At 45.4% G+C, this 18,223-nt stretch overlaps 1 protein-coding gene across 1 annotated transcript in view; it reads left to right on the forward strand.

Annotated features, from left to right (window-relative positions):
- Positions 1–18,223, forward strand: part of fat2 (FAT atypical cadherin 2) — a 125,372-nt gene that overhangs the window by 53,775 nt on the left and 53,374 nt on the right. Inside the window, exons 9-15 of the mRNA XM_033619522.2 lie at positions 2,561–2,773; positions 3,356–3,566; positions 6,067–9,734; positions 11,777–12,173; positions 14,220–14,419; positions 15,354–15,507; positions 16,561–16,794. Coding sequence (XP_033475413.2) covers positions 2,561–2,773; positions 3,356–3,566; positions 6,067–9,734; positions 11,777–12,173; positions 14,220–14,419; positions 15,354–15,507; positions 16,561–16,794 — 5,077 coding nt within the window. The remainder of the gene's footprint in view (positions 1–2,560; positions 2,774–3,355; positions 3,567–6,066; positions 9,735–11,776; positions 12,174–14,219; positions 14,420–15,353; positions 15,508–16,560; positions 16,795–18,223) is intronic.

Consider the following 18,223-nt stretch of genomic DNA (forward strand, 5'->3'; position numbering starts at 1 on the left):
GTTGGATTTAATTCTTTGCTTTACTTCTGTTCACAGAGTAATCACACTCTGACTTTTAAAACTACATTTGAAGGGTTTCGAGGGATGTAAACAGGAAGTGTATTGTTGCCGTGGAGTTTGTGAATCAGCTGTGGACAACTTGAGCATATAACAGTTTATATTTTAGCAAATGACATCAAGACGTTGTGCCGAATTAGCTGTTAGAGTTTCCTGTTTCCAGTGTCCCCACTGATGTTCACACAGCTTTGGCTGGATGATTTTGTTACTGAAGAAAACTTAAAAATGTGATAATCATCAGTTCTGCAGTTATAAGGTGCGTTTTTTTCCCTATGATTTCTAAACAGATTCGTTGTAGTTTATTCACAGTGTTAATCACAGATATGTGATGTGTGAGGAAAACCTGGAGAAGTGTAAGTCACACTGAGTCCAAAAATCTGTGTCATGCCTGTGTTCAGATTTGACTGAGTTATGACTCCAAGGATGAGTGGTCGTCACATGCTGAGGGTTTAGAAAGTACCTCAATTGCCTCCTTGATCTGCGTCGACGAAAGTCCAATCTTATACAAATGTTTATATACCAGTTATGACTCAGATCAAAGTCAAACAGCAAAATTACCACCTGATTATCCAAATAATACTATTTTTTCGTCCACCCAAGTTAAATATAAAAGTTCTGTATCAGGTAAGTTACAGGCAAAAAATGAAACTCCTTAACTTGACTTGTGAGAGTGATGTTTATGACTCATTACGACTTTGTGGGCCTGATTTACTGATTTCTCTTTTGTTCTGTTCTTTTACCCGGTGCTCAGTGCAGCACAACTGTCATAGCTAGTTTCAGTTTCAGACCGATGCAGTTGTCACATTCACGGCCTTGTGTAAGTTGCAAATGTACTGTTCTGTGCAACCATGGGCGTGTAGGACTCCACGTTAAGAGAAACGCTGTGCACATTTACTCACGACTTTATTGATTATTTCTGAAGCTAATAGATAAGTTCTGTTTCCTCTGTCAGGTTTATTACTGCAGTTTGTAGTTTTGATATTTGCTGCTGTGACATTCTGTGAAATGTGAACGTAGCAGAGATCAGAGCAGAGCTACTGTCAGACTCCACATTAAGAGAGATGCTGTGCACATTTACACACAAGGAGCAGCATAACTTTGATGATTATTTCAGAGACTAAAAGTTTAGTTGTGTTTCCTCTGTCAGATTTATCATGCAAATAAGGAGCAGCGTAAATTCACTGTGGGCCATTAGGCCACAGTGAATATGGACATGTAGGTCTTAAAATGACATGCAGTCAGGCGCACTGTTGCTGTGTTGCTATTTTGAGGGAACAGAAAGTGACTGATCCAGTGACCAACAAAAACCCGGTCTATAGTCAGAAGGGAGCAGAATTTTCCTCAGATTTAGAGGGAGTGTTACTCAGATGGTAAGATGCTCCGACATAGGTGGGCTCACAACGTGCATACTCTCTGCTTGTTGCAGACACAGGGACACGTGAATGGGTTACAGGTGGGTGAAATAAAACATCATTAATGAGGAAAATATGAATGACATTCTGTAAAATGTGAACGTAGCAGAGATCAGAGCAGAGCTGCTGTCTGACCAAACGAAGAGCAGCGTAACTTTATTGACTATTCACAACTTTTACAGTCGTTCAGAAGCTAGACATTTAGTTCTGTTTCCTCTGTCAGGTTTATAACTACAGTTTTTAGTTTTGATATTTGCTGCTGTGACATTCTGTAAAATGTGAACGTAGCAGAGATCAGAGCAGAGCTGCTGTCAGACTCCACACTAAGAGAGATGCTGTGCACATTTACACACAAGGAGCAGCATAACTTTGATGATTATGTCAGAGACTAAAAGTTTAGTTGTGTTTCCTCTGTCAGATTTATCACTGCAGTTTTTAGATTTAAAATGTTCCACAGTATATTCTTATTCGTTACTCTGCACCTGGCTCTTAAAGGTAATGATTGGTTGAATTCATGTTACGCCCAAAACACACTTAGGATTAATTAAGGGACTAAATACGACTCCTTTGTTCCTCGTGCCGTCGTTTGTGTCCAGATTACGTGCTGTTTAACCAGAGAAAGTGGAGCTTGACACGCCTTAAATGCCCTTTAGACCCTGAGCTGTGGATGGGTTAAATACGGCCTGCTGTGTTAAGCATGAAGCTGGCTGGAGATTTTTCAGAGGGATCATTTTAAATTTAAATTTAGATACGAGTAGAGACGTATTATCCCCTCAGCAGGCGTTCTTTACTGTAATTATCAGGACATCCAGAGGACAGTGTCAGGCTGCTGTTATTTCTTCTAATCACATCACTGCCCCCTCTGCTCTGCGCTCTGAAATTCTGTCTCTAACGGAGCATTTTCTGGAAATGTTTTCTGTTCCTCAGTCAGTCGCCTTTATGAATAAAAATTGTGCTCAGATTGAAAAGTGAAAGTCCAGGATTTAAGTTTCCTGTCCACTTTCACAGACCCACTTGTTTCCTGTTCGTTTTTCTTTTTCATTACCTTGAAAGACTTCACCCATCATCTCGTCTGTCCCTGTGTGCTTCAGGTGAGGGTTCCTGAGGACACCTCGCCTTGGAAGGACATCCTGCAGATCAGCGCGCAGGACGCCGACACCAACAGTAAACTGGTGTACTCCATCCACAGCAGCCTCCACCCAGACAGCACCAAGTTCTTCCATCTGGACCCCAAGAGTGGAGTCCTGGTGATGACGGAGGAGCTCGACTATGAGATGATCTCCACTCACACGCTCATCGTCATGGTAACGACACAGTTGTCTCAGTCGTATGAAGCCGTTTGTAATGTGAGACACACACACACATCTCAGTGGTCACTTTGATACCGAGTGAAAAACATAGAAACATAAATCATAATAAACTTTATCTGCACCGTTCACACAGGAAGTAAAATAATTTTATTATTTTTATTTTCATTTATTTTTTTGTGGTTTTATTTGATCTTCTTTTATCTGATTGTTTCTGTTTCAACTGTGAAAATATTTTTGGTTAATGTATTTAAGTTTCTTTACTGAAACATCGCTGTGTTTCCTGTCGGGAATCGTTTCAAGAAAATGCTTTTTATTCATATTTCTTTTTTGAGGCATTGCTGCATTTCCTGTCAGGAAAGTTTTTTTTGTTGCCTAAACATAACCACACATGAACCACAGTGTTGTTGAAACGTAACTGTGGTTCATGAGTTGCAGCAATTCTGCTGCTTAATACAAGAAGATGTTAAACAAATGTAACGTATCTGTTGTTTGAACATTTGATGCCAACATTTATTCTGGCGCCTGAGTTGCCTCACACCTCCACAGACACTCTGACATGTGTTTGCTCCTCGTCAGGTGCGTGACCAGGAGATCCCCGTGAAGAGGAACTTTGTGAAGGTGGTGGTTCATGTGGAGGACTGTAACGACCACTCGCCGGCATTCCTCAGCCCTCGCTACGAGGCCAGCCTCTCTAACCTGGCCCCCACAGGCTCCGAGGTTGTCCGGGTCAAAGCCCTGGACAAAGACATGGGCAGCAACGCCGACATCAGCTACTCTCTGAACTCTGGTGAGCAGCCAACGGCCTTTTTCATCTTTCATTTATATTTCAGCTTCGCTCTGCTTTACATTCACTCAGTTCATCATCATCACACCTGGGAGCCACCACCATTTTCTAATGCAGCCCACCAGGAGCTGCCCGGGACAACCGCAGCCTTCAGATGTGGACTGCTTAATGCAGAAGGCTCAAGGGCACGACGATGATGATGATGATGATGATGATGCCTGAGGGAGCAACATGTTTCTCAATCTCCTCCTCAGCCGTGATTTAAACCTCCTGCTCACAGTGCTCTTCTCGTCTTTATTGCCTCACTGACTCTGTGTTCGCTCCTCACGTCGCACGTTAACGCTGAAATCATCATGACCATCTGAGAGATTTGTGGAAGAGTTGAGCCTCCTCCTGCAGCAGTGCAGGATTTATCCAGGGGATACCGCTGATCATGTATGATCAAAGCAGGAGGAGCGCAGAGGAACACAATGTGCCTGCTCAGTGTATTTTATACAGCAGCTCACACTGGCCCTCATTCAACCTCTAAGACTTTCTCTGCCTCAGAGGAAACACAGGGAGGTGTTTGACTTCAGAGCAGTTTCTATAGGTTCAATAAATTAAGGTCTTTAAAGCCTGAAACAAATACAGCTCAGTGCTGCAGCAGGATTTAATAAAGAGACATTTTAACTATAAAGATCTTGTTGATATTTGAGTGAAATAATCTGAAAATATCATCAGATTAATTTTATTATTATCTAAAGCTGTGAGCAGACACATTGTGTTTACAGGCCGTCTGTTCATCTCTCAACAACACCTAGAAGGGATTTTTTTCAAATTTCAAATTTGGCACAAACGTCCACGTCCAACGACTGAAGAATAAAGTGATTTGAATTTGGTGTATGAAGGTCACTGTGATCTCACAAAATGTGTTCATACGTTAAACACAAAGAAGCAGCTCAGTGACTGACCAGGGGCCTCATTTATAAAAGAGTGCTCAGGATTCATACTAAAAGTTGACGTGTGCCCAAAAGCTGAAAATGGCGTGCACCAAAAAATAATCTGATTTATAAAACCATGCGCACGCACACTTGCACGCAATGTTCTCTTTATAAATCACAGACCTCCTGAAGTTGTGCAAACCCAGATCCGCCTCATATTCCGCCCTCTACACGCCCTAGTTCAACCATAAATGGTCATGCAAATCACCTCATGAATGCGATCTGCATATAAATAAGCCGGCATGCGAGTGTTCTCTCGTTGTGAGTCACGGCGACAGGTGTGAGAAACAAACCAAAAAATGGAATTTCTCCGAGATTGAGCTAGAGACCCTTTAACGGGAGGTGGAGGACTGAAGAAAGATTTTATTTGGTGGCCACAGCAGCGGGATCACTAATAAAAGAAAGCAAAAAAATAGTGGCAACACATCAACACTGCTGATGCTGTCAGCTGTGTCTGTGGGACTGCACGGACAGTGACAGAGGAAAAAAAAGTGGTCTGATCTAAAGGTAGACCAAATATTTCTTCTCCTTTACCAACATGTAGTTAATGTGTTGCTTTTAAATTTGAGGATGTTTGACATTGATGTGCGACATAAAGAATCACATTTATTAAAGGTGGAGGCAAAAAGGAGGATGTGCCAGTGCCATCTTGCGCAATTACGCATGAGGGTCACCGCAGTATTTATATGTTTATGGCAATCAGTCTGATCAGACACCCGGCCTGAATGAACCATGAACCTGAATGAATGAGCATGAACCAGTGGTATCCCTGTCCCAAAATACAACGTGTAATTTGAAATACAATTTAAAGATGAAAGTGTAATAGGCGAACACGTTTCTTCATGCCGGTTTTGTCATGAACAGCACATGTCTAAGTAGGGCTGATGAAATGAGTGTAACGGTTGTGCTTAATGGCTGTATTTCGAGACATGATAAATGCACTGGAAATATTTAGCTAAATAAATAAATATATTCCATGCAGTCGCGCCGTCCTCTCCCCCTCCTGCGCTCACAGAGTGGACAATGAGACATTAGAGGCAGTGCGGATTAAATATGTATTTACAAAGAATTTCAATTCAGGATTTGAGTTGGATTTTACGTTTTTATGAAACAATTATCCCTCATTCCAAGCGCAAAATAAGGCTGCTGGATTTAATTTCAGTGATAACGTGGATCTAAGGTGGATATAGCGTGACATTAAATTTGTGTGAGACATCAATAAAAATCTCCACTTCTCCACCTCGCCGTCTGCGTCGCCACTTCCCAGTTTCTCCAAAATGTGCACACGCATGACTCAGAGTTTGCTTACAGGTGCGCACATTCTCCCGCCAAGTTTATTTTTATAAATCACAACCTTTGCGTGGTAAGTGGCGTACGCCACTTTCAAGCCCCGTTTTGTGCGTAAGCAAGCTTTATAAATGAGGTCCCTGAAGTCTACGCACCACCAGGATCACTAACTATAAGGCTGATAGCATTTTGAATGAACTGATCAGTCTGACACCTGGTTTCCTTTCTCCCTGCAGGGAACATCGACAACATCTTCTCCATAGATCCCGAGCTGGGCTCCATCACTGTGTCCAAACCTCTGGACCTGCAGCCTCAGGACCAGTTCCACCTGACCGTGAAGGCGACTGACCAGGGCTTCCCTCAGCGCAGCGACCTCTGCTCCGTCCACGTCTACATCCGCATCTCAGACCACACTCCACCTGCCTTCCCCTCCGATGAATACCTGACAGAGGTCAGTGAGTCCAGCGCCCTGGGAACACCGGTGGTCACCATCTCGGCCTCCAGCCCTGCCGCAGTGCACTATGGGATAGAAAGTGGCAACCCTAACGGGACGTTTCATATCAACCCGTACACCGGGCTGATTTCAGTCCAGAGGCATCTTGACTTTGAGAGCTGTGACTCCTACAAGCTCAAAGTGACGGCTTCTACCACAGCCGGAGCCTCGTCCAGGACGGCTGTTCACGTCTACGTGGTCGACGAGAACGACAACGCTCCTGTGTTCAAACAGAGGGAGTACCTGGGGCAAATCAGTGAGTCAGCTCACATCAACAGCATGGTGATGGGGGAGAGGAACACGCCTCTGGTCATCCAGGCGTCAGACGCAGACAAAGATTCAAACTCTCTGCTGGTGTTTGAGATCCTGGAGCCGGACGCTCTGAGCGTCTTCAGGATGGACTCCAGTATGGGCACCATCTCTTTGATCTCACCTGTGGACTTTGAGGCCAAGGCTGAGTATCACTTCACTGTGCAGGTGAAAGACTCTGGGGAGTCGTCGCTGTATGCAGCAGAGCCCGCCAAGGTCACCATCCGCGTCCTGGACCTGAATGACTGCCCGCCACAATTCAGCACCTCAGTGTATGAGCCATCCATCATCTCCCCGCCTGTCAGAGACGCAGAGGTCGCACGCGTCACGGCCCACGACGCCGACTCTGCGGTCTCATACAGCATCACCGAGGGGAATCTTCACAACGCCTTTTCAGTTCACCCCGACACCGGTGTCATCACTGTGAGCAACGTGTCTGACTTCAGGCCGTTTTACCAGCTGGTCATCAGAGCATCTGACGGCCTCTACAAAGACTCAGCCACCGTCAGGGTCAATGTCACAAACCTGACAGACAGTGATCTGGGATTTGAGCACAAAGTGTACTCAGCCAGCGTCACAGAAAACCTGAAGACGGTGAAAACTTTGTTGGCGCTCAAAGCAACAGGCGTTTTTTTAAACGAGCCTGTTTTATATTCTGTGGTGAACCCGGTGGGGAAGTTTGTGATCTCCCAGACGTCTGGCGTTCTAGAAACAACCGGTTTCCCTTTTGACCGGGAGGAACAAGATGTTTATGACATAGTGGTGAAGGTAGAAGACATGAGAACGCCGCTGAGAACAGCCACTACCCAGGTGAAGGTTTTTATCGATGACGTCAATGACAACGCTCCACAGTTTTTAAACTTGCCTTTTTCAATGATGATTTCTGAAACCACCGAACCAGGAGACGTTTTATATCAAGCAACCGCCGTGGACAGAGACCTGGGAGAGAACGGATCCATCATGTACTCACTGGAGGAGGACTACAACCTCTTCAGGATAGATCCTGATGTAGGCGATGTGTCCCTACAGCGGCCGCTTGACTTTGAAGCTCTGAATAAATACGTGTTGACAGTCTTGGCTACAGACGACGGCGAGCCCGGTCACACCACAGCGGCAGAGCTCAGCATTCAAGTGAGGAATCAAACCAACCCAGTTTTCCAGACTCTTCTGTATCCGCTCAAAGTCCCCGAAAACGTCCCTCCGTTCACCACCATCCTTCACGTCCAGGCCAGGAACCCAGAGGGCTACCGGCTCATTTACAACCTGCAGGAGGAAAACGCCTCGCAACACTTTCACATTGATTTCAAAACTGGCGTCTTGACCATCACCAACGCGCTCGACTACGAGAGCCAGACCATGCACGTGTTGACAGTTAGAGCGACCGACTCTGTGACCGGAGCTTTCTCTGAGGCCTCCATCGAAATCGAAGTAGAGGACGTGAACGATAATGCCCCCGTTTTCTCAAAGCGGACGTACACTGTGGACGTAGTTGAGGAGCTCCCGATCGGCACCTCTGTGATACAACTGTCTGCCTCTGACAGAGACTCTGGGAGGAATAAAGATCTGACCTTCCAGATTGTGAAAACGGAGAAGAACGAGACTGACGTCTTTGACATCGACCCACACAGCGGGTTGATCGTCACAAAACAGGTGCTCGACCACGAAAACACAAAACACTTTGATTTAAGAATCAGAGCCACCGATAACGGCACCCTCCCTCTCAGCAGCGAAGCTCACGTCTTCATAAATGTCACCGACGTCAATGACAACCCACCAGACTTCGTCAGCTCCCAGTATGACGCCACGCTGGATGAAATGGCAAGGTGCGGCCACATCGTCATCAAAATCCAAGCCTCAGACCCGGACACCGGCGACCTGAACAACCTTAGATACAAAATCCTCTCAGGGAACGAAGGTCGCTACTTCAACATCAACGAGTCGTCAGGAATCATCTCGTTCTCTAACGTCTGTAAGAGGAACCTGGATCCGTACTATAACTTGACGGTGGCGGTGTCAGACGGAGTGTTCCAGAAAACAGCTCCAGTCAACATCGACATGATCAACAGCAACAGGCACAGTCCGCACTTCAAGCAGAACATCTATGAAGCAGAGCTGGCTGAGAACGCAGAGGCGGGAACTCGGGTGATACGCCTGGCGGCCATCGACCCAGACGACGGGCCGTACGGCAGCGTGGACTACACCATCATCAACAAACTCGCTGATGAGAAGTTTGCCATCGACGCCGACGGGCAGATTGTCACGACGCAGCCATTGGACAGAGAGAACCCTGCCCAGAGGGTCATAGCTATCAAAGTGATGGCTAAAGATGGCGGCGGGAAAGTGGCCTTCTGCACGGTGAAGATCATCCTCACAGACGAGAACGACAACATCCCTCAGTTCAAAGCGTCAGAATACCAGGTGTCAATCCAGTCCACCGTGAACAAAGGCTCCCCCGTCATCCAGATCATGGCTTATGATGCAGACGACGGCAAAAACGCAGACGTCACCTACACGGTGGACGAAGCCGAAGAGGTGACGGAGGACATTATCGAGATCAACCCTTTCACCGGAGTCGTGAGTGTGAAAGAGAGTCTGGTCGGCATGGAGAACAAGATTTTTAACTTCAAAGTCAAAGCTCGTGACGGCAGCCTTCCTTTCTACAACTCCACCGTCCCCGTTCAGCTCAAAGTGGTTCCTCCTGAGGTTCCTCTGCCCAAGTTCTCAGAGCCGCTCTACACCTTCTCAGCTGCAGAGGACGTCCCCATAGGGACAGAGGTGGGCTCGGTGAGGGCGGACTCCGACATGCCTCTGATCTACAGCCTGGTGAATGGGAACACGGTGGAGAGCAACAAGGACAAAGTCTTCAGTCTGGATAAAGAAAGTGGAACACTGCTGCTGCAGAAGACCATCGACCATGAGAAGACAAAGTGGTATCAGATCGATGTGATCGCCCAGGGGAACCATAACGGGACGGACGTGGCGTCACTGGTGTCAGTCAGCATCCAGGTCCAAGATGTGAACGATAACCAGCCGGTGTTTGATGCTAACCCGTACAGGGCCTTCCTGGCTGAGAACATGCCAGCTGGAACCACCGTGATCCAGGTGAGAACCGAGTCACTGTGGACGTGTGTGTGTGTGTGTGTGTGTGTGTGTTAGAGGCTTACTGTTTAGTTCATGTTAAAGGTTTTTAAGGTGCATTTCCCAGATTGAGTGGAAGGAACTTAAGCTCTACGTTTAGCAAAGATAAACACACCTGCTGACTGTCAGGGTTTACACTGATTTCATATTGTTCAGACAGTTGTAGTGTGAAGTTGCAGCCTCCTAGTTATCATGTCAAGTCTGATAAATCTGGAACATCTGCCTGCTGCTGCGTCACACTTGGTCACAAAAGAAGAGAAAAAGTTTTCTTCATTAATGAAACTGCTGCAGATCTGTAGCTCAACAGTTTCCATGTTGAAATAATAGTTTAATGGGAACAGTTTGTTCACGCTCTGCTGACGCTGCATGAACGCAGCATTTGACTTTTTTTGAGGCCTTTACACACCAGGGGCGTTTTTTTTTTTCTTGTGCAATTAATTTGCGTCAATTTATTTTTTCAAACTGTAGTTTTTGTCGTGAGTGTTCAAAAACAGAACACCAACAACAGGCTGCGAAACAGTTACGTCATTTTTATTTGGAACAAGTTTGATTTTTCTGAGCTCGTACCACAGATGAAGAAATGAAGCCGTCCTGTTCTGTGGAGCAGACGTCACGTCACAACACCGTGACAGTTGTTAAAAGCAGCTCATAGTGAGGTCGTTATAGTGAAACTGAAACTAAGATCAGGTGTGAACACTTCACTTGAATTAAAACTAGACAAGAAGAAAAAAACTAATTGAAACCAATCATGTATTTAAACTCTAATATAAAGTTATACAGGAAATGACTTTAGTTTTTGTTAATTTTGATAAAAACCCTTTTAATCTGACCTGAGGACTCTGTCAGACTTAAGGACTATGAAGAACTTGCAGGGTAATCCGGGAACAGACACATAATCTGAAGAAGCCAACAACTCGGTTTTATAGTCCGAACTTCTGTAAAAAACGCACTGCATGGTAACAGCTGATGGACTAAGAGTCTCATCCTACTCTCTAATGTGCTATGTGTGAGCTCAGTCCTGTGTGTTCTTTAATGAAGCAATAGGAGAAGATATTCGGTCTCAGTTAATGTAGTTTATTAAGCAGTAAAGGAATAAAATTACAGAGCTCTGGGTCTCAACTTCACGTCCCTGACGAACAACAAAGGTGTGTCAGTTCACGAAGTCTGACCTCCTGTCCTTCCCCTGACCCAGTATATTTGAGCGTAACAGAGTGTCATTGTGCACGCAAGGCGTTGTCCTCTTCTCATTGGCAGTTCCACTTCCTCCTTCACCACACCACGCCCCTGCCTCCTGTTAATCTGACTCCTTCCCGCTGGCGGTGGGGGCGTGGTTCCTGTTTTGAAAGACAAGAGAACAACACAACTCCCTACACGTGCTGTACCTTACTATCTGTATATCACTTTCTATTCTTTTTACCATATATGAAACTAATTATCTAAGCATTGCGGTATGTGCTCCTCAGACTTCATGTCTCTTCCTCTCCTGTACTTCTCCACTTCTGCAAAGCAAACACATTCAGATCAGCTGAAATCATCTCAGTATTCTCATTGTTCACACATCTAAAACTTATATAGTGAAACACAACTTATAGTAAAACACATAAAATCATTCTATTCCCAACACAGCCCAGGCCTCTGATGGAGACAGGCCTTTCATTGTCAACAGGTGTAGCCACAGTGGGCTGGTTGAAGGGACTGGGAGTTAAACTGGACCAGGCCACCAGTTTACATCACTGAGGGTGTGAATATCTTTGATAATAAATATTCGCATACATTTCACATTTTCATGTCGTTTATTCATCGTGCCCGCGGCGTGTAAAGGTCGTCAGCCTAACTGGGCCTCAGACACCTCAGACCGATACTGAACATACAGAGATACAAAATGATGTAAATTTTCTCCTCTGACTTCCTGTGAGACAGCAAACAAACGTATTTCCCAAAACACATCTTTTTCAAAAGCTTCACTTTGAAATAAAAACTGACCGAACACTGATCTCGACCTGCAGGTGACCGCCAACGACCCAGACACAGACACCAACGGCCTCGTGACCTACAGCCTGGAGTCTCTACCTGACGACGCTACGGCTGACATCACTGAGATCTTCTCCATCGACGGAGAGAGCGGCTGGATCACCACCGTACGGCAGACGGACTGCGAGGCCACCAGGGTTTACAGGTTCAACGTGCTCGCCACGGATCATGGCGGCGACGTCAAGCTGTCATCCAGCGTCCTGGTGGAGGTGACGGTGACAGACGAGAACGACAACCCGCCAAAGTTCTCAGATGAAGTGTACCGCGGCTCGGTGGTGGAGAACAGCAGCCCCGGGGAGGTCATTGTCTCCATGACGACCACAGACTCTGACGTGTCACTGGAGAACCGCCTGGTGACGTGTTACATCACAGGTGAGGAACATGTGTTTATGTGAGCATGTGTTGCTCCCATGTGTTCGTGTGTGTGTGTGTGTGTATGTGAGTGAATCTGATGGAGACAGTGAAGTGAAGGAAGTAAACGTCTCTCAGCTGAGCGCTGATGTTTTATTCAGATTAATGACAGACAGAAACAAAACCACACTAATGTCAATCCTCCATTTCACCTCTGGACAGTCGGAGCCGTTTTGAGCAGCTTTGTTTTTGTAGAGTGTATCAGAGGAATATTTGCTTCTGGATTATTAATAAATGGACAGTTAGTCTGATTTTAACTCGTCAGAAAGAGACTGAAACAAAAGCAAATGTGAGGATTTTATTTATTCAGTGTTTGTCTACAACACAACAAAATCCAAAATTCATCACCGTGACTTTAGTTTCTCATCACGGCCCCAGCACGGGTTTTAGAAATGCTGAGATGTGAACGGCTCAACAACCCAACGTTTCTGACTCGCCACCAACAAGGTGATAAAGTTGTGCAACACTGGGGGATTTATTTAAACAAATCTTTAGTTTATTGAACTGTTCAATCTCAAAGTGTCAGTTTAGGTTAATTTTGCAGCCATCAACAGGTCACTAACGGGTTCATTTAAAGAACAAAAACAAACAAACAAAAGTGAAATGACATCAGTTAACTTCAGCACCACGGATGGTGGAGCATTATCGCCAACATTTGACCTCTAGCTCCGCCCACACGTAAGCCAAACTTACGGCACAACGTCAGTGCTGATTAAAATGTGAGTTAGCTAGCTAGTGAATGCTAATGTTAGCTAGCAAAGTCAGCTAACATGCAAGTCGATACTTTAGCAAGCTAACTAAGCTAACTGCTGACACCTCCCCGTCCAACAGAAAACACTGTGTCGCTCTTCATCCTCTTCATCAGTGCTTGTCACAGAAAGTGAAGTAAAGTCATCCTCAGATTCGCTCTGATCTTGGAAATGAGCTCCGCCTACTTGAGTTGCCTCGCTATATTCACGTGTTTGTGTGACAGTGCACCAGACGCTGATCGTGTGAACCATGTTGTGGCACCAGTTTTCAGGGTGGGACTGTTGGGGAATCAGTCCAGAACTGTATCTTTGTAGATTTCATGAGTCATCTCAACATGAAGTATGAAGATCTTCAGTCCTCAGTAATCTGTATCAGTGACCACATGACGTCCTCACCTGTGGGACACCTCAGTAAAATGTCCTACATTGATTGAAGTTGTCTCAGGTGCACAGCGACCTGTTCCTCGTGGTGCTGCAGGTCGTTCATATAAAGCAACACTCAGTTTGTTGCAGCATCTCAGTGTAACACGTCTGACCTGCGTGGCAGCGTCTGACAGCTGTAAAGAATCTAAACGGTTTCTACAGCGTCTCCGTCAGCATCAGCTCACCTGTCAAACAGGTGGCTGAGTGAAAACTGCTGCAACATCCAGAGTGACAGTTTCACTCAGCAGCCGCAGAAAAACGCTGTCTTCATCTCAAAGATCAAAGTCTGTAAGAAAGTAATGAAATGTAAAGTACCCAGGTGAGTCAGCCTGATGTGGACATGTTCATCCAAAATACAGAAATCAAGAATATTAGTGAATAATTCATCAGGAAAAACATGACGGCAGCACTCACCATCAGACTCCCTGTTTTCTGTCAAATACAAATAAAAACTGAGTTATGAAAAACTTTATCAGACTCAGAACGTCAGAGGCTCAGTGAGGAGCAGCTGTGAACGACAACATCAGTACGACCTGTATGTACAGATATTAATAATAATAACAAGTGTTCAGTCTGTCTCAGCCTCATCTGTTATTAGAACTTCTCCTCACATACCAGCTCATGTTCATAGTTTCAGAACACATTTGTTAATTCACTTTTCATCAAGTGATAATTTTTCATTTGTCGATTGATTGATCCAAGAAATGATCAGTTTTTCTAAGTACTTGTTGCGATGCTGATACCAGCTTTTGAAATTGCCTCCAATACTGCTTTAAATGCTGCCTCCTCCACCTGACTGTCCGTGCACTAACTGAGCTCTTGGTCCCGCCTGCAGACGGCGACCCTCTGGGTCAGTTCGCCATCATCCAGGAGGACGACGGCGAGTGGGGTCTTATCGTGAAGGAAGCTCTGGACAGAGAGACCAAAGACAGATACACGCTCAGAGTCACCGCCACCGACGGGAAGTACGAGGCCCCGGTTACTGTGGACGTCCACGTGTTGGACATCAATGACAACAGTCCACTGTGTGAACAGGTGAGGGGGGGGGGGGCATTTCATGGTGTCGTCAGATCGTTCTCAGTGTGTCGGGGATACTGAATAATGTTCTCAGCTTTATTAGATTGTCTTTACATCTTTAACTGCAGCAGTAACCTTGATTAGTAAATTAACAGTGATAAACCTCTTACCTCAGACTCTGCCCGCCGGCGTCTGAAACCTTCACCCATAAATAATCTCGTTAGTTTCAGTGCAGAGAAAAGTGTGTGACCTCTCCTGAAATCATCTGTTATTGGATTTAATCTGAAGACAGCCCGTCCACACAGTGAGCATCCTCGTGGACTCACCTGTACTGAACAGTTTCAGTAACACACCTGAACACAGAACATCAGCGTTCATATTAACTGCAGCGCACACACAACCACAAACACACGTCAGTATCAGTCCTGAGCGGAACCTGCCCACGCTCCAGATTATTATGAACACAGTTTGTTTTGTTGCTAACAGGTGAGTCAGGATGAGGAGCTGAGCTTCATCACAACTCTGACACTGAGAGGTGATCTGGAACCAGTTCTGACTTTAACTAGTTTGTTCACATTTCAACAAAAGTGCTGAGAGTGTGTTTATATAGTTTCATATATTCCCAGTCTTTATTAGAGCTCATATTATATTTATATATGTTTCTCATGTCGTGTTGTGTCGTGCAGCTCTGGTGTCATTATTTCTTCTGATATCAACTCTTAGCTGATGATGAGGAGTTGAAGTTAAAACTCTGGATGTGAAGATCAGAAGCTTTAACTGTGCTGATGGACTGTGACCAGAGTTAAAGTGTTTGAACCACCTTCCTCCTCCTCCTCTTCATCATCACCGCAGCAGCAGCATCATGATTTTATTTCTGCCGCTCTCGCTGTCTCGGCGAGAGAAGTGCTATGCAAATGTTGTTCTGATTATTGTTATTATCTCGGCGTTCCAGCTGGTGTACACGGAGGCGGTGATGGAAAACTCGCCCTCCAGCATGTTTGTGCTGAAGGTTTCGGCTTCAGACCCAGATGTGGGAGCTAATGGACAGATCTCCTACACCCTCCATGGTCCTGACGCAGACAAGTTCCATCTCGACCACAGGACAGGTACGGCGCCGTCTGTTCAGGGTCAAAACACGAGCGAGTGTTTGAGCTGCTGAGAGCGGCGGCACTCAGAGAGCCAACAACATTTCTGTCATCATGTCAGGAGCTCCTCGCTGACGTCCATCACTCCTTATTTCTGTCTTTATTTCTGTCTGTGGTGTCCTCGCCGCCTCCTGATTGGCTGTCAGGTATCTCACAGTTTTAGGTGTTCAAACAGACGCTGCAGCTCAACTCTCTCGTACTGAGTCAAACAGTGTCTGACAGGATGATCTGACTTTACATGTAGAGCCAGCGACAGGTCGACGTCTCCACGTCATGAAACACAAGTTTAAAGTACTTTAACTTTACACTGTAAAATATGATGAGTTCATCTTTCTTTAAAAAATCTAGGAAGCCTTGAAAGAAAAAGTTATGTTTCTGTAAATCTAATGTGAAGTTGTTGCAACTATAAAAACTATAAAAACACTTATACTAATTTAACACTAATTTAATGTGAGCAAATATTAAATAAAACAATAGAAATATTAAATAAATGAATTTGACCACGAGGGCCGGTGAACACACTAAATGTAAAACTGTCTTCATTGTGACACGACACAGATAAAATAGTAGAAAAAGTCAAAATATAATTATACACTGGATTATAAACTTTTCTGGATACTCACAGACGTGTTACAGAAAACACCAGAACAAAGAAAAAACAAAATTCATTGGTCATTTTTAAGTTGCAACAACTTCATAAAATGAAGTCAACAGAACGTAACTTGAGACTAATCGTTATATTTACTCAATTTTTTAAAGGCAATCAGTTTCCATGATATTTTAAAGAGACATTTACTCGTCAGGTTTTACAGTGTAAACTAAAAGTATTTTAAACTTGTTCTTGGTATTACATGTTTTAAGCGGTGTGGAGATGTCGACCTGTTTGAGGCTCGAAACAGAAGGTTGGATCGTCTGTTAAGAAACTGTATGAATCAGTGCGGAGGTGTTGGCGTGCAGCGCTGTGGTTTCTACAGCCTCTGTGTTCACCTCAGTGTTGTCTCCGTGTTTCCTCAGGCGAGCTCTTCACGCTGGCTGTGTTGGACCGGGAGAAGGAGGTGGAGTATAATCTGGTGGCGAAGGCGACGGACGGCGGCGGGCGGTCGTGTCAGGCGGACATCCGGCTGATGGTCCAGGATATGAACGACAACCCACCTCACTTCTCCTCCAGCCACTACGAGGTCACCGTGTTCGACAACACCACCGTCCGAACTCCCGTTGCTGTCATTTACGCCAAGGACCCCGACACTGGTAGGTCTTCACAACATGACCTCACGATGTGGCTGCTCGCGGCTAACGAGCGGAGCTAGCTGCTAACAGCCACCGCTGCAGCTAACAAACTCCACAAAGCCATTCAGCAGCTTCACCATCCACAGTCAGGGGGCGCTGTCTTGTTTAAACGTCCTGCTGGTCGCTGCGAGCGTTCAGGTGAAACAACACGAGCACAGAGTCTGTGTTTGTCTCAGGTCAGGACGTGTTGCAACAGCTCCTCAGTCCTGAGTCTGCCAACCTTAACTCTACTAAAGCCTAATAACACACAGTGAGTGTGTGTGTGTGTGTGTGTGTGTGTGTGTGTGTGTGTGCTATCACTAATTCTCTACACAGCAAAGACTAATCTGTTCCCAACAGAGTTTTTCTTTCTGAAACACCCACCTGATTCCTCTCCTCTGTGTCACCTCACTCTGACTTTAACCCTCGCAGATAAACTCTGCAGGATGTTCCTCAACATAATGCACGGACTCAAACAGCAGTGATCCCTCTTCATCATCATCATCATCATCATCACTGATAAGCCAGTGTGAGTGTGTGGAGGTGTGTTTACCTGCAGAGACACAGAGTTTATTAGTGTCGCCTCATGTTGTTGTGTTCAGGGTGTTTGGTGACGTCAGGACTTTATAAACAAGCAGCACCCAGGAGGAAACTATGAAAGTTACGGACGCAGCACCAAAAGTGCAAATACAGCGAGATGAAACACTGAATTGTTGGATTTGACTTTAAAACTGTTTGGAAACAGAAACCAGCAGTTCCTGAGAGGCTGCTCTCCCCTGACGGAGCAGCAGAGCCTCCAGCTCCCCGTTATGTTGTTCCTCTCACACAGGCAGGCGGCTGTGAGGAGCTCTAAACTACTGTGATTAACTTCTTAAAAAAAAAAGGCCGTGGATCATTTTTATTCAACAGTATGAACTGTGTCTGTTGAACTATGACAGCATGTCATCACTGGACACTGTCACTAATATCCCACAGAACATCAGTGTGTGTGATGGAAACAATCTGATTGGTTTAAAGCTTCAGTTTAGAAACACGTCGGCTGTGAGGCTGAAGGAGAGCTGTTTGTTTAATAATGGATCACTACAGATACATCGTGCTGCGCCTTGAACCGCCTGGGAAACGTGAGGTCGGGCGCTGTGTGCTGCTCTGTGCTGACTTTAAAGAGCGCGGCGGCCAGTTGCGTCTGAAGTTGCTCAGCGACCATAACCAGCACTGAATCACAGCCTGTTTACCTGAAGCCCTGAGGTCAGAGCTGATCTACTTCCTGTTTGTCTGTGGGACAGATGTAAACAATGATCAACTTGTCCTCCATATTTATCACACACTGATATTTACTGAGGAAGGAAAGATGTCTGACAGCTGTGATTGGTTGGTCCTCGTCATGTGACGTTCCAAGTTAAACTCTATCTCA

The sequence above is a fragment of the Epinephelus lanceolatus genome, chromosome 7, assembly GCF_041903045.1.
Source record: "Epinephelus lanceolatus isolate andai-2023 chromosome 7, ASM4190304v1, whole genome shotgun sequence".
In the NCBI taxonomy this organism is placed as follows: domain Eukaryota; kingdom Metazoa; phylum Chordata; class Actinopteri; order Perciformes; family Serranidae; genus Epinephelus; species Epinephelus lanceolatus.